Genomic DNA, 22,415 nt, shown 5'->3' on the forward strand with positions numbered 1-22,415 from the left:
AATGATGGTCCATGAAAAGAGTAGCTAGTTCATCATACACAAGGTTTTATTTGAGCCAGAGTGGCTTTATGTGTACATTTAACAGAGGTAATTTTTAATGCTTCATCAAGGACATTAAGTGAAACTGGCCTTGTTGTTTTAAACTGTAACTGGTGGTGCAGAATATAATGACTAGTGTAGTTAAGAGCCACTGCCCTAATTCATTTTATCCAGTAGTGATCTTATACCATCAGTGCTAATGTCCATACAGTGAAAAATAATTTCATTATGAAAATAGTTTTAAAAACATAGATTTCTTAATGATTGCAGAGAGGGAGCGAGAGAAACATCGATGATGAGAATCACTGATCAGGTACCTCCTGCACACCCCACACTGGGGACGGAGCCCACAACCCAGGCATGTGCCCTGCCTGGGAATTGAACTGTGACCTCTTGGTTCATAGCTTCAACCACTGAGCCATGCTGGCTGGGCATGAAAATATTTTTGTTTAATCTTCAAGTTTTTATTTATTTTAAATCTTTATTGTTGAGAGTATTACAGATGTCCCCCTTTACTCCCCCAGTGCCCTCCTCCACCCAGTTCCCACCCACCCAAGGCCTTCACTACCCTATTGTGTGTGTCCATAGGTAATGAGTATCTATACCAGGGGTCCTCAAACTTTTTAAACAGGGGGCCAGTTCACTGTCCCTCAGACCGTTGGAGGGCCGGACTATAGTTTAAAAAAAAAAAACTATGAACAAATTCCTATGCGCACTCTGGGCCCGGGACGAGTTGGCTGCTAAGCAGGACAGGCAGCGGCACCCGGCGGGCCGGATAAATGTCCTCGGCGGGCCGCATAAATGTCCTCGGCGGGCCGCATGTGGCCTGCGGGCCGTAGTTTGAGGACCCCTGATCTATACTAATAAAAGGGTAATATGCTAATTAGACCGGACGTATTCTGGACGACCCTCTGAACATCCTTCTGGACAAAGCCATGGCTGTGAGAGCCGAGGCAAGCTGCCAAGGCTGGGAGGGCCCATCGCAGAGCCCTGGCCAGGTTGGTAGGGCCTCCCTCTGCAAAGCATTGATCACAAAGCCCGGGCAGGGCGGACAGGGCCTCCCTGTGGGTGGCGATGGGGACCATCAGAACCCTGGCTGAGTGGGCAGGGCCTCTTTCTGCTCTGCCATTGATCCCAGAGCCCAGGAAGGGTGGGTAGGGCCTCCTGTGGCAGGGATGAATGGCAGAGCCCAGGTTGGGTGGGCAGGGCCTCCCTTTGAGTGGGGATTAATGGCGGAGCCCAGGCCTGGTGGGAAAGGCCTCCCTGTGGGCAGGGATGAAGGGCGGGGTGCAGGCTGGTCTGAGGGAGCCCCCCAACCCCACCATGCACAAATTTCGTGCACCGGGCCACTAGTCCTATCTAATAAAGAAGGAATATACTAATTGACCCTCACGCCGTCGCAAAGATGGAGGTGCCCACAGCCAATAAGGAGGGAATATGCTGATTGACTACCCCACCCTCAAATATGGTGGTGCCCACAGCCAATAAGGAGGACTATGCTAATTAACTGCCACGCCCTCGAAGATGGCAGCACCCACAGCCACAAGATGGCGGCACCCAGTCCCCTCAGCCCCCTAGCCGCCCAGGGCCTGCCCGAGGTGCAGACAAGCCTCGATGATGGCTGCCCAGCTGCCAAGGGCCGCCCGAGGCTCAGGTAATCAGGGCTGGCTGAGGCTTGTGCTGCTGGCAGTGGCAGCCGCAGAGGTGTGATGGGGTGTCACCTTCCCCTGATTGCCTGCCTCTGAGGGCTCCCGGACTATGAGAAGGGGGCAGGCCGGGCTGAGGGATCCCCCCTCCAGTGCATGAATTTTCATTCACCGGGCCTCTAGTCTATATAATAAAAGCCTAAGCGATGGTTATGGTGGAATGACCAGAATAGAATAACCGGTCACTATGATGCGCACTGCCCACCAGGGGGCAGATGCTCAATGCAGGAGCTGCCCCCTGGTGGTCAGTGTGCTTCCACAGGGGGAGTGCCATTCAGTCAGAAGCTGGGCTCACGGCTGGCGAGCGCAGCAGCAGTGGTGGTAGCCTCTCTCGCCTCCGTGGCAGCACTAAGGAGTAGTGAGCCCAGCGGTCAGGAGCAGCGAGCAGGCAGGCGGTAAGGAGCGAGGGCTCCTGGACTGTGAGCGGGATGTCTGCTTGCTGGCTGAGGGACCCCCCCTCTGCCAGTGCATGAATTTCATGCACTGGGCCTTTAGTCCGTATTATAAAAACCCAGTGGCTCTAACGCTGTAATGACCAAAGACCAGTGCGGGTGGGAGGGGATGCGAGTGGGGCGGTGGGCAGGTGGGCGGGGCCGTGTGATTTCACGCGCCGGGCTTCTAGTATGTGTATAAGATCTTTAGTTAATCTCTCCCCACTCCTCTTTCCTTTGAGATTTGTCAGTATTTTCATGTTTCCATGCCTCTGGTTATGAAAATAGTTTTAACCTTGGGACTCACAGGGATCTACAGATTACACTTTGAATCTTCCTTTGGGCTTTATCCTTAAAGTACATCATATATTGCACATACATGGGTGTTATTAAAATGTTTCAGGAGAGGCTTGAAAAAAAAGTATCTGTTTGAAACATGCTGTAGCATTTTCCTTCTTTTGAAGATACTATGCTTTCCCTGTAGGAATGTATCCTGTCAGGTATAATGTCAGTGAATGGGAAGAAAGTTCTTCACATGGATAGAAACCCATATTATGGAGGAGAAAGTGCATCTATAACACCTCTGGAAGATGTAAGTATTAGAATAAATTAATATGCTTTTATACTTTGAATCTTTTACTTTTTTTAAAAAAATTGATTTCAGAGAGGAAGGGAGAGGGAGAGAGAGGTAGAAACATCAATGATGAGAGAGAATCATTGATCAGCTGCCTCCTGCACACCCCCCACTGGGGATCAAGTCCACAACCCAGGCATGTGTCCTTGACCAGAATCAAACCTGGGACCCTTCAGTCTGCAGTCTGACTCTATCCACTGAGCCAAACCAGCTAGGGCTAAATCTTTTACCTGTGAATCTCAACTTTACTCCTTAGAGGTAATTTTTAATGCTTCATCAAGGACATTAAGTGAAACTGGCGGTTTTAATTTCTTATTAAATAGATTATCTTTAGCATCATAATTTTCAGGAGCTTCTAGTTTGGGGCTTGCAGAATTGAAATTGTGCCCTTTGTTGCCATCTGGACCAGTTATCTTTCAAAGTTAATAGAAGTACAACTTTTGATGAAGCCCTAATGTATGCCAGTACTTTCCTCATGGTCTGATTTATTTTCCCAGTTACTCAAAGAGAGATATTTTATCGCCATTTTTCAGACAGAATAGTCTCAGTGGGGTTAAAATCACAGAAATGGGTTGCGCACCTAGGTTATATGACTCCAAAGCTTAGTTCCTTTTACCATACTGCCCTGTTCCCTCTTTGATAACATGGGCATATGAAGCATTTCCAAAGTGTGTTTTGCTAAATATATTTATTTCTCTATGTGATGTTTGTTCTGCATCCACATGTATGGATATGAGCTGTACTTTTTTTTAAAAAATAGGAAATACAGATACCATCAATTACTTCTTAAATAATGACTTAATATAAACTTAACATATATATAAAAAAGTTTTCTTCTATATTCAGGTATACAAAGAAGTAGAAGGAATAATACTGAATGAGAAACCTCCATCTGGATTGAGTTAACATTTTGCTATATTAGCATGCCTTTTTGTGTTATTGGTTTTGAACCATTGGAAATAATAGACATCATGATACTTGATCTATTTCAGAATTCATTTGCTAATAATATTTTCCTATATAATACTGTTACCACATTTAAGAAAATTAATAATAATATCCAGACCATATTTGAATTTCCCAGGATTCCAGAGAATGTTATTGATGTATAGTAGTGTTGTTTTTAAACCAGTTTAAACATTGCCTTTAAGTTGTTTCTCTTTATTCTCTTCATCTACTGAAGCTTCTCCACTTTTTCCTTTTGCAAAGTCCAGGCTAGTTTATAAGAAAGTATTGTTAGGTACTTCACATTGCATCACATCAGCAGGCACATAACATCTGGTTGCCCTACTGTTCATGGTGCTAAGTTTGACCCTGGTTAAGATGATTACCACCAGAGCTCTTCATTGTGAGTAATCTGTGGAGTGATGTGCTGGCGCCAGTCTTTCCATGTCTAGTACATTTATTAGCTGATCTTCAGTAAGATAAACAAGCTCTCTTTTCTTTTTCTGTGAATATATGCAAGGACTTAGGGATTTTTATAGAGTAAATATGTACCCACTTTGCTTATTCTGTTCCACCTTAGCAATATGTGAATTTGAATGTTCTGAAATTTTAAACTGCAGGCTTTCATCTAGAGTTTCTACTTATCTCACACAATTGTAAATTAACTGGAACTAATTTTAAATGTCTTTTCTGATATGAAGAATCCAAATTTTATTTTTAACTCCTTATATAACTATAAAAGCAAAATTAAGCCTTTTGATGGCTTTGTATTCAGGAAAGAATGAGTTTAAATGATTTCTACAAATAAGAAGTGTATCTGCAGAACTAATTAATGTCATTATAAATTGTTTCGTGTTCTTGCTTTTCTGCTAATAAAAACAAACATTGCCTTTGCAGTACTTACGTTAACATTCATTAGTTTAGTAATATGTTTAGCTTATGTGTGCATTAGAACTTCACTAACAGTTTTACCTGATTCAAAATGAAATGTGCTTCTCTGGCTGGTGTGGCCCATTTGGTTGGAGTGTTGTCCTGTACACCAAAGATTTGACCCCCTGTCTGGCAACCTATCCACGTTTCTCTCTCACGTTGATGTTCTCTCTCCCTCCCCTTAAATCCTCCTGTCTTTAAAACCAGTATAAAAATAAAAATAAATGTTCTTGTTATACTTTACCTCATGTACTGGTGTTATTACCCCAAAACCATGTCATCAAAAAACAGTTGCATAGTATAATGGGAATTAAGTTTTGTTACATTATGGGTATTTTTTGTTTTGGTTTTAGTTATACAAAAGATTTAAAATACCAGGAGCACCACCATCATCAATGGGGAGAGGAAGAGACTGGAATGTTGACTTAATTCCCAAGTTCCTTATGGCTAATGGTAAAGAATTCTAACTTAAATTTATGACAGAATCTGATTTAAAACTAGAAACTAACTCCTGACAGAGAATATTATTCCAGGTATGTGGAAATGGGTTTTTTTAAAATGGTTACAGTATGGTGAGTAATATGCTCCATTAGAGGTGTCTGGAAGCAATAAAAATGGAGAGAAATGGAGGTGACTTCTTAGTGATTGGTTCTGAAGAAAGAAAATTATGATATAATATGACACGATACATATCAAAATTGTAAGCATTTATAACGAGTTTTTCTCTTGATGCTTTGGTAGATAATTAAGTCTTTTTAATTTGTTGGCTTTTAAAGTTATTTTTAAATATTTTTTAATTAGGGGAGTTGAATATCTTTTTAAATTATTGTGATATTATTGTCTTTTTCTGAGATGAGTGGAAAGTCTATTTATGTTCTTTAAAATAAAGTACGTGACACCCTTTCCCTTTTTTTGAATTTATATTCTGTAATTTGTTTTAATGCAAAGTTCTTATTTGAATTTTCTCTGAAATAATTTAGTGTTAACTAAATTGTTTTGAGGTGAATTATAAACTCAAAATATTTTATGTAAGTAATACAATTATTTTATTGAAATTAGAAAACAAAAGCAGAAAGGAAATAAAATTTACGTAATCAGAATTCACCATCTAGAATTATAGTTAATATATTTTGGTGTATAACCTGCCAGGCCATGTTTTTCAACTGACATACCAAGAGAGTTTGTGTGTGTGTGTGTGTGTGTGTGTGTGTGTGTGTGTGTGTGTGTGAGAGAGAGAGAGAGAGAGAGAGAGGGAGAGTTTATGTAATAAATCTTATTGTATACTCCTTGAAGCGTATTATGGGGGATAAAGGGAATGATGGAATGATTTCTTAAGGCTTTCCCTTTATATTGCTAATCACCATTAGACTGTGAGACTGCCTCTTTCCCAGTACCTTTACCAAACCCTGGATATTATTCATTTTAATTTTTGTCATTTTGTTGTACTAAAAGACAAAATAATTGATTTTTAAAATATCTATTTATTAGAGGGTGAAATGATTTCTAGATGTTTATTGGCTTTTATATTCTTCTTTTTATTTATTAATCCTCACATGAGGGTGTTTTTTTCCCATTGCTTTTTCAGAGAGAGTGGAAGAGGGGGGAGAGAGAGAGAGAAACACCAATGTGTGACACAGCTAATGATTGCCTCCTGCATGCTCGCTTATGGCTGGGGAGGGAACACAAAACCCAGGTATGTACCCTTGACTGGGATTCGAGCCTGTGACTCTGTTGTGTAGGCGAACCCTCTAACTATAGAGCTACACCAGCCAGGGTAGCTTTTGTATTCTTTTATTATTATTATTGTTATTATTTTTTATTTTTTCAGAGAGTAAGGGAGGGGGAGAGATAGAAACGAGAATCATCGATTGGCTGCCTCCTACACGCCCCCTACTGGGGATTGAGCTCGCAACCCCAGCATGTGCCCTTGATCAGAATCAAACCTGGGACCTAGACCGATGCTTTATCCACTTTGCCAAACCAGCGAGGGTGGTTTTTGTGTTCTTTAGTGAACTGTCTTAGCCTTGTGCTTTTGCATATTTTTCTGTTGGGGTTTTGTGTTTTTTCTTATTGTTGTAAAGTGCTCTTTATAAAGGCTATATGCCCTTTTAAAATATGTTTAAAATATCTTTTCCAGTTTGTGATTGGCCTTTTATATTACTGTTGTATTTTTTTTGTGTGTGCAAAAGCTTTTAAATTTCATGTAGTCATATAGGTTGATCTTTCTTTTATTGTTTTGATATGGAAGGGTATGCTTAAAATTTTTCTATCTCAAAGGTTATATAAATAGTAATACTTTTAGTTTTACAGTTTCATTTTTTTCATCCATTTTCTCTGTAAATTATCTATTTTATTATCCTGCTTGAGAAGTAGAGATTTAAATTTATTGTTTTTCAAAATGGTGAGTCATTTGTCTCTCAACACCATTTATCTTTTCTACTTTTATTTAAACTTTTATGATATGTTAAATTCTTATATGTGGGTCTGTATTGTTTTTGACTAATATGTGGACTAACTACAATTGTACAATGTACTTTAATATCTGGCTGCATAATGCTCTTGTCATTATTTCTTGTTTTCAAAGAAAACCTTTTTATTTTGACTGCCTAGTGTGCTTTATCTTTTCAAATGAGTTTTAAAATAATTTTATTTCTAAAAGAAGTTTGCTGTTTTTATTATACAGAATTTCTTTGGTTTATAGGTAGGTAATATTTTAATTATATGCCTGGCTTCCCACCCTCCCATTTATTTATTTATTTTGCTTTTTTGTTTTTTGTTTTTTTGCTTTTTCTTTATCTGAAATTAATGTTTGTTTTATTAATATAAATAGACACAGAAACTGTAAAGCATAAATTCCTGAAAATTTTTGCCTTTGATTTGCCTCTCTTTAAAATATAACAGGAACTTTAAAGAAACCCAACCTATTTGCAGTAGTATTATAATTCTAAACCTCATACCTGTAATAATTGTGTAGCTTTTACAAAAGCAAGTTAATGAAGTTATTAACCTTGAAGTTGTACATTAAAAAATACTTCTAAGTATGCTAACAAATAGGTATGCATTCTGATTTAAAATATGGCTTTGGAGACTTTTTGTAGGAGTTATTGGATAATGCTAACAAAGAATTGGGAAGCCATTAGTATTGGTAAATGTATTTTTATTTCTGCTACTTTTTAAGGGGTAGTAGGATATTAATTATAGGTTGAATTGTGTGACTTTTATAGGTCAGCTGGTTAAGATGCTACTTTATACAGAAGTCACTCGTTATCTGGATTTCAAAGTGACTGAAGGGAGCTTTGTCTATAAGGGAGGAAAAATCTACAAGGTTCCTTCCACTGAAGCAGAAGCCCTGGCATCTAGTAAGTAATTTTATTTTTTCAGAATGTTAAGGTTTTACAATGGAAAATGACTCTTAGAGATTAAATTTAATGTGCCTTACATCAACCCTCATGCACTCATTCGATCAAAAAATATTTATTGACTGTGTATTATATGCCAGACACCATTCTGGGCAGTTGAGAATACCTCAGTGAACAGAATGTTCAAATTTTTCTATTTTTTTTTATGTTTAAAGAGAGTTTATATGACCATCTCTGTATCATGACCATCTCTATGTCTAGGTCTAGTAGTGCTCTTTTCATTATCTATCTAATAAAGAGGGAATATGCTAATTAACCATCACTCCATCACAAAGATGGCTACACCCACAGCTGAGGCCAAGTTCCCATAACGAGCCTTAACAAGCAATCAACAGGGACCTGAGGCTATGCCCTCCCCCACCCCCGTGGGGCTTGACAGGAGACCTCAAGGTGCACTTCCCATCCTGGTGCTGGGCTAGGGGACCTCAGACTGCACCCCCGCCTTGGCACCAGGCTGGGGGACCTCAGGCCACGCCCTCCACCTGGTGGGGCTTGATGGGGACCTAAGGCCACTCTCCCTGCCCAGTGGGGCTTGATGGGGACCTAAGGCCACTCTCCCTGCCCGGTGGGGCTTGATGGGGGACCTCAAGGTGTGTTTCCTGTCCTGGTGCTGGGCTAGGGGACCTCAGGCTGCTCCCCCTGCCCCAGTGCCAGGCCGGGGGACCTCAGGCCGGGCTCCCCACCAGGTGGGGCTTGACAGGGGACTTCAGGTCGTGCCCCCCACCCCGGCACCAGGCCAGGGGACATCAGGCCGCACCCCCTGCTCCAGCACCGGGCCAGGGGACCTGAGGCTGTGCCCTCCTGCCTGGCGGGGCTTGACAGGGGGCCTAAGGCCGTGCTGCCCCCCCAGCGGGGCTTGACGGGGGACCTCAAGGTGCACTCCCAGTGCTGGGTTGGGGGAACTCAGGCCGCGCCCCCCGCCCAGCGGGGCTTGATGGGGGACCTGAGGCTGCAACCCCTGCCGGTGGGGCTTGACAGGGGACCTGAGGCTGTGCCCCCCTCCCGGTGCCGGGCCGGGGGACCTGAGGCTGCATACCCCCGCCTGGCGGGGCTTGATGGGGGACTTCAGGCCATGCCCCCCACCCAGCGGGGCTTGACAGGGGATCTCAGGCCATGTCCCACACCTGACAGGGCTTGACAGGGGACCTCAAGCCATGCCCCCCGTCCTGGCACCGGGCCAGGGGACCTGAGGCTACGTCCCCTGCCCGGCGGGGCTTGACAAGGGTGGGAATGGCCGGGTTTGGATCTAGCCCAATGGGGATCTAGCCCAATGGGGGGGTGGGCAGCTGGGTCTGGATCTCACGCGATTTTGAGGCGAATGTCGGTGGGTGGGGACTTGACTCTGGGTCTTGTGGTGTGCCCCAGACTCTGACAGGAGGAAGGTTTTCATATACATTTTACTAATTTTCTTTCATCTCTGACACTTCTATTATAGAGAAAGGGCAAATAGCAATATTAAATTATTTCCTCTAATTAATCCCCTTTTAATGTGCATGAATATTGTGCACTTGGGCCACTAGTAATTCATAGAGCAGTTGTTTTTTTGTTTCCTGTGTGTTAGCCTCTTGCTAAAATTTCACATTCATTTTCTTACTTGGCTTTTAAAACACTTTTATGAGGTAAGTTTTCCATTTTGTAGATAAGAAAACTCAGGCCTGAAGTCACACAAGTGATTTAAGTAGCAGGATGGGAATTGAAACCCTGGAGGGATTGCTCCAGAGCCTATGTTCTTAATCACTATATTAAGCTGACCTCCTAGACCAGTGGTCGGCAAACTGCGGCTCGCGAGCCACATGCAGCTCTTTGGCCCCTTGAGTGTGGCTCTTCCACAAAATACCACGGCTTGGGTGAGTCTATTTTGAAGAAGTGGCATTAGAAGAAGTTTAAGTTTAAAAAATTTAGCTCTCAAAAGAAATTTCAATCGTTGTACTGTTGATATTTGGCTCTGTTGACAAATGAGTTTGTCGACCACTGTCCTAGACTATATTATCCAACCTGCTGAAAAAGAAAAGAACTCTGATCTGGCAAAACCCATCTTTTAAGTTTGTGCTGTTACCATTATCTAAAATCTCTATTTTTAGGAATTTCCAGTGAGTATGGAGTGATTTTATTCTCTGCCCTAAATTATTTCCTCCACTGGCTCAACCAAAGATTCGTGGTTAATATTTTCTGTTTTGATCTCAAATAGCAAACACCCCTAGAAAGTACCTCTGTTCTTTAGGGTGTTCTATTTGATGTACAGAGCAGTTTAAGAAAGGACAAATTTGTATAACTAAGGGGTAGATGAATTTTATATACCAAATGTTTTAGGAGTTTAGAGGAGGGAAAGGTTTGGATTGGGAGAATAGGAAAAGAATCGATAAATTCTCCAGTAATTTTATTTTGGCATAAATGTGGAAAAGTTTTCTCATTTGTTTTGGCAGTTTTCCCTAACTCCCTTTATTCTTGCTATTAGGGGAGAAATATTGGACCTAAAATGTTGAAAGACACTCTAGCTGGATAGTAAAAACATCCACTAACAGTTTTGCTAGGTTAGAATTGACAATTGGGAAAGGAAGGGAATAGCTCCAAATTAAATTGAAGGGATTTAGTGGTGTAATCATGGGTTAAAAATTATTTTAAATCCTTTTTTTAAAACATATTTTTATTGATTTTAGAGAGAAAGGGTGAGGGAGAGATAGAAATATCAATGATGAAAGAGAATCATTGATCAGCTGCCTCCCACACTCCCCATAGTGGGGATTGAGCCCGCAACCCAGGCATGTACTCTGAGCAGGAATCAAACCGTGACCTTCTGGTTCATAGGTTGACACTCAACCACTGAGCCACACTGGCCAGACTATCATATATATATATATATATATATATATATATATATATATATATGCCTAATATGCAAATTTACCCCTCGGGAGTTCGACCGGGAGTTCGATTGCTTGCTATGATGTGCACTGACCACCAGGGGGTGGCGCGGAATGAAGGAAGGCCCTGGCTGGCAGCCTGTAAGGCCCCGATCAGCTCTGATCGCCGGCCAGACCTAGGGACCCTACCCGTGCACAAATTTCATGTACCGGGCCTCTAGTTTTACGAGATATATGCACTACTATGTTTAATACTTTAAACAATAAAATAAAATTAAAAAAAAAGGGTAATCCCCCCATAGCAAATAAATGTCTATTCTGGTTTATAAAAAAAGAAAAATATTTTAAAGATCCCTAGTAGGGGGTGTGTGGGAGGCAGCTAATTGCTGATTCTCTCTGATTGATGTTTCTCTCTCTCCCTTCTCTGAAATCAATAAAAAATATATTAAAAATTATAATAAAATGACAGTGAGTATAATTGCATGAAGTGTTTTCATAGAAATAAGAATGTAAGAGGTTGAATACATTTCTTTTAAACAAAGTTTATGCTTTTTATTTTTTATTACCTTTGAGCTCTTACCTATAGATTTATTTTTAATCATAGTTATACAATATTACATTAGTTTTAGGTGTACAGCATAGTGATTAGACAATTTTATAACTTAAAAAGTGAACAGCACAATAAGTCTAGTACCCACCTGGCACAGTACATAGATACTATGATATTATTGACTATGTAGAGGTCCGGTGCACGAATTCGTGCATCAGTGGGTTTCTTCGGCCTGGCCTGTAGGATCAGGCCGAAACCGGCTCTCTGACATCCCCCGAGGGGTCCTGGATTGTAGAGGGCGCAGGCCAGGCCAAGGGACGCAGGAGGTTGGCCAACTGGGGAAGGATAGCGGGAAGGCTCCAGGGCATGTCTGGCCTGTCTTGCTCAGTCCCAATCGGCCAGACCCCAGCAGCAAGCTAACCTACCGGTTGGAGCATCTGCCCCCTGGTGGTCAGTGCATGTCATAGTGACTGGTTGACCAGTTGACTGTCTTCCCCCTGATGGTCAGTGCATGTCATAGTGAGCAGTTGAACGGCCTTTAGCATATCATTAGCATATTCTTTTTGATTGGTTGAATGGCCGAGCAGACACTTAGCATGTTACGTGTTTATTATACAGGATTTCCTATGCTGTACATTATATCCCCGTTAATTACTTTATAACTTGAACTTTGTACTTCTTAATCCCCTTCAACTTTTTTGCCCATCCTCTACCTCCTTCTGCCTGGCAACATCAGTTTGTTCTCTGTGTCTGTATTTGTTTTTTAGATTCCACATATATGTGATATGGTAGTTATCTTTCTCAGGCATATTTCACTTAGCATTATACTCTCTACATCTATCCATATTGTCAAAAATGGCAAGATTTCATTCTTTTTGATGGCTGAGTAATATTCCAGTGTGTGTGTGTATGTATGTGTGTGTGTACATGCGTGTACATGTGTATGTGTGACATCAATTTATCTGTTGATGGACATCTAGCTTGGTGTCATGTCTTGGTTGCTGTAATGAACACAGAGGTGTATGTGTCTTTTCAGATTAGTGTTTTCAATATCTTTGGATAAATACTAGAAGTGAAATTGCTGGGTCATTTGGTAGGTCTAGAGCTCTTATCTACATTAATAGCATTAACCACCTGCATCATTTAAAAAAAATTGAAGTATTTACCTTTTTGCAGTTTCATTTTTCCATTTTTGATTTAACTTTTTTTCAAATATATAAAACACATATACCGAAAATTAAAATTATATCAAAGGATATATTTAGAGTCTAGTTCTTTTTTTTAAAGAGATTTACAACAACTTACTATCTCTCTAGGTGTGTGTGTGTGTGTGTGTGTGTGTGTGTGTGTGTGTGTTAGCTGGGAAGTCTAATTCTTATTATTTTTCAGTCCATTCTTTCCACCCTGATAGGTAATCATTTTTACTTGTATCTGGTTTATCCTCCCTTTTTGCAAAAATAAGCAAATATATTATATATGTAAATATATATATATATATATATATATATACACACACACACATATATATATATACACACACACACACCCACACACAAACACACACACACACATATATATATTTATTTAAAAAATATTTTTATTGATTTCAGAGAGGAAGGGAGAGAGGGAGAGAGAGACAGAAATATCAATAATGAGAGAGAATCATTGATTGGTTGCCTCCTGCACATCCCCTACTGGGGATTGAGCCCGCAAACCAGGCATGTGCCCTGACCAGGAATGGAACCGTGACCTCCTGGTTCATAGGTTGACGTTCAACCACTGAGCCACTGCAGCTAGGCATATATGTATATGTATATATGTATATATATGTATTTTAAAATATATTTTTATTGATTTCAGAGAAGAAGGGAGAGAGAAAGACAAACATGAATGATGAGAGAGAATCACTGATAGACTGTCTCCAGCATGCCCCACACTGGGGATTGAGCCCGTAACCTGTCCATGTGCCCTGACCAGGGATCGAACCGTGACTCCTGGTTTATAGGTGGACCCTCATCCACTGAGTCATGCCGCCTGGGCTTAATGTGTGTATATATATATATATATATATATATATATATTTTTTTTTTAAATATATTTTATTGATTTTTTTACAGAGAGGAAGGAAGAGGGATAGAGAGTTAGAAACATCGATGAGAGAGAAACATCGATCAGCTGCCTCCTGCACACCTCCTACTGGGGATATGCCCGCAACCAAGTTACGTGCCCTTGACCGGAATCGAACCTGGGACCCTTCAGTCCGCAGGCTGACGCTCTATCCACTGAGCCAAACCGGTTTTGGCTAATGTATATATTTTTAAGCTAGGTTTATTGAGGTATAATTTACATACAGTAGAATTTACCTGTTTGTTTTTTTTAGCATATAGTTTTATGAATTTTTACCATATCACTACCTTAGCAGCTGTTTTTATCTTAGTGGATCGAATTTTTAAGTCAGAATGGTGTCAAGAAAATTCTAGACAAAGTTAGTGAATGAGATATGGGAAAATGTCGAGGTAGGGAAGTTCAAGAGAAAGGTAAAATAAAAGAGAAAGATGTGAATAAATTACTTTATAGTTTTAACTAGAGGCCCGGTGCACAGATTTGTGCACCAGTGGGGTCCCTCTGCCTGGCCTGCAGAACCAGTCCGAAACTGGCTCTCCGACATCCCCTGAGAGGTTCTGGATTGCGAGAGGACACAGGCCAGGCCAAGAGACCCCACCGGTGCATGATCAGGGCCAGGGAGACGTGGGATATTGTCCATCTGGGGAGGGACTGCAGGAGGGTCCCAGGGCATGTCCCGCCCGTCTTGCTTAGCCATACCCCCCAGCAGCAAGCTAATCTACTGGTTGGAGTGTTTGCCCCCTGGTGGTCAGTGCACATCATAGCAACTGGTTGACCAGATGACTGCCCCCTGGTGGTCAGTGCATGTCATAGTGAATGGTTGAGCGGCCTTAGCATATTATTAGCATGTTATGCTTTGGTTGGTTGAACGGCCGATCAGTCGACTGGACACTTAGTATATTAGGCTTTGATTATATAGGATAATAGCTTACATTTACTGAACATGTTTGTCAGCATACATGTACTAAATACTTTGTGTGTGTTATCTAACTTTAGTTTATGTAGTCCTTTATTACCAACCTGTGATTTGTGTGTGCTATTATTTTTTTACAGATGGGAAAACTGAGATATAGTGATAAGAAAGAAAAGCCCAAAGTAGCATATCTCCTGACTGGTAGAACTGGCTGGAAGTCAGATTTATCTGACTCAAGAACCCCCCACACTTTTAACTACTGTACTATATATAGTATATATAGCTTTTTAAAATATTTTAACTGTCATATACCATCTGATTCTTTTTTCTTCATGTTAAAAATTTTAGTTCCTGTGATTATTTCTCTCTCTCTTTTTTTTTATTAAGGTATTATATGTGTACATATCTTACCATTGGCCCCCCCCCCACTCCCATACATGCCCTCACCCCCCAATGTTTTGCATCCGTTGGTTACTCTTATATGCATGCATATAAGTCCTTCAGTTGATCTCTAATTTCCCCCACCTCTCCCTAACCTTACCGCCGTAGTCTGTTTGATGCTTTACTGCCTCTGTATCTTTTTGTTCATCAGTTTATAATGTTTTTCATTATCCCCAAATGAGTGAGATCATGTGGTATTTTTCTTTCATTGACTGGCTTATTTCACTTAGCATAATGTTCTCTAATTCCATCCAGGTGCCTACAAATGGTAGTAATTCCTTCTTTTTTATGGCTGCATAGTATTACATTGTGTAGATGTACCATAGTTTTCTGATCCAGTCATCTGCTGACGGGCACTTAGGCTGTTTCCAAATCTTAGCTATTGTAAATTGTGCTGCTATGAACATAGGGTGCATATATCCTTTCTGATTGGTGTTTCTAGTTTCTTAGGATATATTCCTAGGAGTGGGATTACTGGGTCAAATGGGAGTTCCATTTTCAGTTTTTTTGAGGAAACTCCATACTGTTCTCCACAGTGGCTGCACCAGTCTGCATTCCCACCAGCAGTGCACGAGGGTTCCTTTTTCTCCGCATCCTCACCAACACTTGTCGTTTGTTGATTTGTTGATGATAGCCATTCTGACAGGTGTGAGATGGTATCGCATTGTTGTTTTGATTTGCATCTCTCGGATAATTAGTGACTTCGAGCATGTTTTCATGTGTCTCTTGGCCTTCCTTCTGTCTTCTTTCGAAAAGATTCTATTTAGGTCCGTTGCCCATTTTTTTATTGGATCATTTATCTTCCTTTTATTAAGTTGTATAAGCTGCCTGTAGATGTTGGAGATTAAACCTTTATCAGTGATAACATTTGCAAATATGTTCTCCCATACAGTGGGGTTTCTTGTTGTTTTGTTGATGGTTTCTTTTGCTGTGCAAAAGCTTTTTATTTTGATGTAGTCCCATTTGTTTATTTTCTCTTTGGCTTCCATTGCCCTAGGGGCAGTATCAGTGAAAAAGTTCTTTTGGCATATGTCTGAGATTTTGCTGCCTGTGGATTCCTCTAGTATTTTTATGGTTTCCCGTCTTATATTTAAGTCCTGTAACGATTTTGAGTTTATTTTTGTGTATGGTGTAAGTTGGTGATCTAGTTTCATTTTTTTGCATGTATCAGTCCATTTACATTTAAAGTTATTATTGATAGGTACTTATTTGTCGCCATTCCTATTCTTTACCCCTGTGTTCCTTCTCTTTCTATTTTTTTTTTCTTTTTTTTTTTTTTTTACAGCAGACCCTTTAGCATTTCTTGCATTGCTGGTTTGGTGGTAATAAATTCCCTTAGTCCTTTTTTGTCTGTGAAGCTCCTGATTTCACCTTCAATTTTGATTGATAGCCTTGCTGGGTACAGTATTCTTGGATTCAGACCCTTCCTTTGCATGACTTTGTATATTTCATTCCATTCCCTTCTGGCCTGATGAGTTTCTGTTGAGAAATCAGTTGCTAGTCTGATGGGGGTTCCTTTGTATGTAACTTTCTGTCTCTCTCTTGCTGCTTTTAAGATACTTTGTCATTGGTGCTTGCCAGTTTAATTATAATGTGCCTTGGCGTCGGTCTTTTGGGGTTCATTTTACTTGGGACTCTGTGAGCTTCTTGGATTTGTGTGGGTTTTTTCTTCCCTATATCAGGGAAATTTTCTGTCATTATTTCTTCAAACAGGTTTTCTATTCCTTGCTCAGCTTCCTTTCCTTCTGGAACCCCTATTATGCGGATGTTGTTTTGTTTTGTGTTGTCCCAAAGTTCCCTTAGGCTCTCCTCCTGCCTTTTAATTTTTTTTCTAGAAGTTGCTCTACTTGGGTATTTTTTCCCATCTTGTCTTCTAGCTCACTGATGTGGTCCTCTGCTTCTTCTAGTCTACTCTTGATGCTTTCTATTGAGTTCTTTACAGCAGCGATGTCATTTTTCATTTCTTCTTGGTTCTTCTTCATTTCCTCTTGGTTCTTGCTCATATTGTCGAATTTGTCTTCCATTCTTTTCAGCCACCTTATGACCATTTCTCTGAATTCTTTCTCTGGAAGGTTGCTTGCCTCCATTTTGTTTACTTCCTTTTCTGGTGATGCCTGCTTTTCTTTCATATGCGGGCTGTTTCTTTGTCTCCCCATGGTGTCTCTTCTCTGGGTGTCTGGTTATGTAGTTCTCTCTCCTTATCCCAGGCCAAATCTGACCTTTCCGTGGTGGAGTGTAGAGCTCCTCTGAACCCGTGTGTTTGCGCCAATTGGGGAGCGTTGTTCTGGGGCTCGCAGCTGTTCCGTGGGTGCCGCAGTTGTGGATTCTTAGGCTTCAGATAAGCCCCACGAGTACGTTTTTATCAAAGGCCTCAAATGAGGCAGAGCTGAAGGACCTTAGAAGTCTGTTACCCTTCAGAATCGCTTGGTCTTTGATCTCACCTGAAGAGTGGGCTGTCACAACACACACAGTGATACTTTCCTGATGCCTTGTTATTCAGGTAGATCCCACTGAAAGGCGGTTCAGTTCCTTTTTCTCTGGTGACATAGAACTGCTCAGGAGTCAGCTTCTTTCGCCACTCACTCTTGGTGAGAGATGGCTCATGCTTTGTAAGAGACCCAGCATCCCCATGTCGCGCCCTGGCGCCGAGGACAAGACTAATAGGTCGGCCTCCCACAGCCTGTTGAGGCGCCTCTCGGAAGAGCAGCCAGAGCCTCTCCTGTGATTATTTCTCATATAATATATTATCTTGATCTCTTGTATACTTTTTTTGGTAAATTCTCTGATTTACCAAGATTATCCTATCTACACTAATAAAAGAGAAACACGCAAATTGACCGTCTCTCCGCTACGCCCACCAGCCAATCAGGAGTGAGTATGCAAATTAACCCAACAAAGATGGCGGCAGCCACCGAGCTGGAGCGAGCAGGAGGCTTGGGTTGCCCAAGTGATGGAGGAAGCCAAGCTTCCCGCCTGCCCTGGCTGCTGCTGAAGGAGTGGCTGGGGGCCTCGGTCACCAGGGGCAACCCAGGCTTCCAGCTGGCCTGGCCTCCGCTCAAAGAGGGGATGGAAAAAAAAAAAGGAGGGGCTTGGGAGCCTGGGTCTCTGGGGTGGCGTGGCCAGCCTGAAAACAGCCCTCAGCCTCTTACCCAGGCAGGCCACGCCCCATGGAGTAAGAGTCCCCGCTGGGGTGCCTGGCCAGCCTGCAAACAGCCATCAGCATCTCACCCAGCTGGCCAGGCACCCCAGCGGGAACCCCCACCCTGAAGGGGGTGTGGCCAGCCTGAAAACAGCCCTCAGCCCCTCACCCAGGCTGGCCATGCCTACATGGGGTGAAGGTCCCCGCTGGGGGGCATGGTCAGCCTGAAAACAGCCATCAGCCCCTCACCCAGGCTGGCCACGCACCCCAGCGGGAATCCCCACCCTGAAGGGGGTGTGGTGGCCTGCAAACAACCACAGGCCCCCCGCCCAGGCTGCTCCTTGCCCCAAGGGAACCCCCACCCTGATCCAGGACACCCTCAGGGCACACCAGCCAGCCCCCACCCGTGCACCAGGTCTCTATCTATACTAATAAAAGGGTAATATGCTAATTAGACTGTGAGACCTTCCAGGAGACCTTACGGACGTTTTTCTGGACAAAGCCATGGTAGCGGGGCCGAGGTAGAGGCGGTTAGAAGCCAAGAGGGGAGGGCAGTTGTGGGTGATCAGGCCAGGATGGGATGGCAGTTGTGGGTGATCAGGCAGGTAGAGGGGGCTGTTGGGGGTGATCAGGCCGGCGGGGGAGGCAGTTGGGGGTGAGCAGACCAGCAGGGGGTCCAGTTGGGGGCAAGCAGGCCGTCAGTGGGGGGCAGTTGGGGGCGAGCACACTGCCACGGGGGGCAGTTGGGGGTGATCCGGCTGGTGGGGGGGCATTTGGGGGCAAGCAGGTCGGCAGGTAGAGTGTTTAGGGACAATCAGGCAGGCAGGCAGATGAGCGGTTAGGAGCCAGCAGTCCTGGATTGCGGGAGGGATGTCCCAATTGCTGGTTTAGTCCCAATTCCTGTAAACTGGCAGTAGGACATCCTTCAAGGGGTCCCAGATTGGAGAGGGTGCAGGCTGGGCTGAGGGACACCCTCCCTCCCGTGCACGAATTTCATGCATGGGGCCAGTAGTCCTATATAACAAAAGGCTAATATGGAAATCGAGTAAATGGCAGAACGACTGACTGGTCGCTATGACATGCACTGACCACTAGAGGGGAGATTTTCAACGCAGGAGCTGCCCCCTGTTGGTCAGTGCAATCCTAAAGGCGGAGCACCACTCAGCCAGAATCCCTGAGCCGGGCTCACAGCTGGCGAGTGTAGCGGCGGTGGCGGGAGCCTCTCCCACCTCTGTGGCAGCGCTAAGGATGTCCGACTGCCGGCTTAGGCCTGCTGCCCGCAGGGATCGGGCCTAATCCATCAATCGGACATCCCCTGAGGGCTCCTGGACTGCAAGAGGGTGCAGGATGGGCTGAGGGACCCCCCCCTTCCAGCGCACAATTTTCGTGCACTGGGCCTCTAGTATATAATAATAGTATTGCAACAGACCATACATAATACTCCAAATGTTGTCTGCTCCGTGTCAGTGGACTATTACTTTCCTAGGACAATATACTTCTATTACTGGTAATGTAGACCGTTACTATTGGCTTTTTTTCAGATCTATAGACACTCTTGGTTCTCATGATAGATAGTTCATGATGCCATCTAAACCACCAAGGTTCCAGTAAATAATTTGCTGCTTGTTCAGATGTTATTTTTGTGAAATCAATGAGAAATGTATATGACCTCTACAGAATGTTGAACATAATTAGTATGTTCAGAAATGTTTTGAGACGTTTTCATGAATAGCTTTGAAAAGCTAAATCTTTAGCTTGTTTATTTATTCTTTTTGCCATGAGGCATCTGTTTATCTGGAGCACCTTGACATCAACAAATCACCTTTGATATCACAGATCTAAGTGAATCCCAGGGCTTGTGGCAGTCTGAGGTAGCTGTGCTTCCTGCAACTCTAATTCTACCATTAGAATTCTATATTGTGTGCCATATCTTAATTTTTTTATGATACTGTTTTTACCCTAATTATTTTAAAAATTGTATGGTTACCTCTTAGTTAATTGAAGAGCTTTTATGTATTCTCTTACTGAAACTGCTCTGGATTTTGTAGGTTTTTTAATGTTTTAAAAGTTTTCGTGTGTTTTTTTTGGTAAGTAAACCTCATTGTACAAGTGAATGAAGGAAAGTCAAACCTGTTTGAAATGAAGGTAAGACACTACTCAGGGGACTAACTCTAAGAAAGATTTTTTTCTAATTTAAAAAAAAATAAATCTTTATTGTTCAGATTATTACAATTGTTCCTCTTTTTTCCCCCCATAGCTCCCCTCCATCTGGTTCCCACCCCACCCTCTGCCCTTACCTCCCACCCCCCCGCCCTTACCTCCCCCCACATCATCCTCATCCATAGGTGTATGATTTTTGTCCAGTCTCTTCCCACACCCCCCACACCCCTTTCCCCCTGAGTATTGTCAGTCCACTCCCTTTCTATGCCCTTGATTCTATTATATTCACCAGTTTATTCTGTTCATCAGATTTTTTATTCATGTGATTTTTAGATTCACTTGTTGATAGATACGTATTTGTTGTTCATAATTTTTATCTTTACCTTTTTCTTCTTCTTCCTCTTCTTAAAGGATACTATTCAGCATTTCATATAATACCAGTTTGGCAGTGATGAACTCCTTTAGCTTTTTCTTATCTCTGAAGCTCTTTATCTGCCCTTCAATTCTGAATGATAGCTTTGCTGGGTAGAGTAATCTTGGTTGTAGGTTCTTGCTCTTCATCACTTTGAATATTTCTTGCCACTCCCTTCTGGCCTGCATAGTTTATGTTGAGAAATCAGCTGATAGTCGTATGGGTGCTCCCTTGTAGGTAACTAACTGTTTTTCTCTTGCTGCTTTTAATATTCTCTCTTTGTCTTTTGCTCTTGGCATTTTAATTATGATGTGTCTTGGTGTGGTCCTCTTTGGATTCTTTCTGTTTGGGGTTCTATGCGCTTCCTGGACTTGTAAGTCTATTTCTTTCACCAGGTGGGGGAAGTTTTCTGTCATTATTTCTTCAAATAGGTTTTCAGTATCTTGCTCTCTCTCTCTCTTCTGGCACCCCTATAATTCGGATGTTGGTTATGTATGCTTGAAGTTGTCCCCACAGGCTCCTTACACTATCTTCATATTTTTGGATTCTTTTTTCTTTTTGCTTTTCCGGTTGGGTGTTTTTTGCTTCTTTGTATTTCAAATCTTTGACTTGATTCTTGCGATCCTCTAGTCTGCTGTTGGGTCTCTGTATATTATTCTTTATTTCAGTCAGTGTATGCTTAATTTCTATTGGTCCTTTTTCATATCCTCGAGGGTCTCACTAAATTTATTGGCCTTTTCTAGAAAATTCTTGAAAAACCTTATAACCGTGGTACCTTGAATTTTAAACTTAACTACAGCTGAATCAGTGAGACCCATATCCAGTCGTTTTGAACTCTATATCCAGTCGTTTGCTTTCCTCCATTTCTTTTATTTGTGACCTGTTTCTTTGTCTCTGCATTTTGGCTGCTTCCCTGAGTTGATAGAGTGGCTTTGTGTGCTAGGTGTCCTATAGGGCCCAGTGGCTCAGCCTCCCCAGTTACCTGAGGTAGACACTCTTGGTGCACCCCTTTGTGGGCTGTGTGCACAGTCTTGTTATAGTTAAGCCTTGATTGTTGTTGGTATGACTGGGAGGAATTGACCTCCAGGCCAATTGGCTGTGAGGATCAGCTGTGTCTACGATGGGAGAACTTCTGTGCTGGACACACCCTTATGAGGCAAGACTTGCTTCAGTGGGGCTTTGTTGCTCACTGAGTCTGCCCCCTGAGTGTGTCCCTTATGGATCTGAGAAATTGTAATCTGGATGGTCCCACTCTGACCCCTGGGTACACTGGCTTTTGGATCTCCAAGGAGGTGCTAATTTAGCTTCTGCCTGAGGCCACCCAGCAGGAGTTACGGAGAGATCTGCAGATTCCTCTTCTTTGTTTGGGTTTTGGAGGTGCCCAGATGAGGCCCAGCTGTGAAGCAATGCAAGCTGCTGCGGATCCTTGGGCCTTCTTTTGGATGTTCTGGGTCTCACTGATTCAGCTGTAGTTAAGTTTAAAATTCAAGGTACCAGGCCAGTCATATGCAAAAGCCTCTGTGCTCAGCTTGGATAGGGCGGAGTCTCATGGCGGAGCAAACAGCTATGGCTTCGTGGAGTGGGATCACAGGGTGGGGCAAACAGTGATGGCTTCCTGTCAGCCCTGCCCTAAGAGGCCCCCTGGTTCTCAGTGTCCCGCGGTAATCACTGCAAGCACCTCTGAGAGAAGGCCGCCCTTGAGTTTCGCCTG

The 22,415-nt window shown here is 42.6% G+C and overlaps 1 protein-coding gene across 1 annotated transcript in view; it reads left to right on the forward strand.

The window, feature by feature from the left end:
• GDI2 (GDP dissociation inhibitor 2) overlaps nt 1-22,415 on the forward strand; it is a 59,071-nt gene that overhangs the window by 17,899 nt on the left and 18,757 nt on the right. The window contains exons 2-4 of the mRNA XM_080669778.1: nt 2,661-2,768; nt 5,039-5,138; nt 7,910-8,044. Coding sequence (XP_080525904.1) covers nt 2,661-2,768; nt 5,039-5,138; nt 7,910-8,044 — 343 coding nt within the window. The remainder of the gene's footprint in view (nt 1-2,660; nt 2,769-5,038; nt 5,139-7,909; nt 8,045-22,415) is intronic.

This window comes from Plecotus auritus, assembly GCF_963455305.1.
Source record: "Plecotus auritus genome assembly, chromosome: 1".
Taxonomy (NCBI): Eukaryota; Metazoa; Chordata; class Mammalia; order Chiroptera; family Vespertilionidae; genus Plecotus; species Plecotus auritus.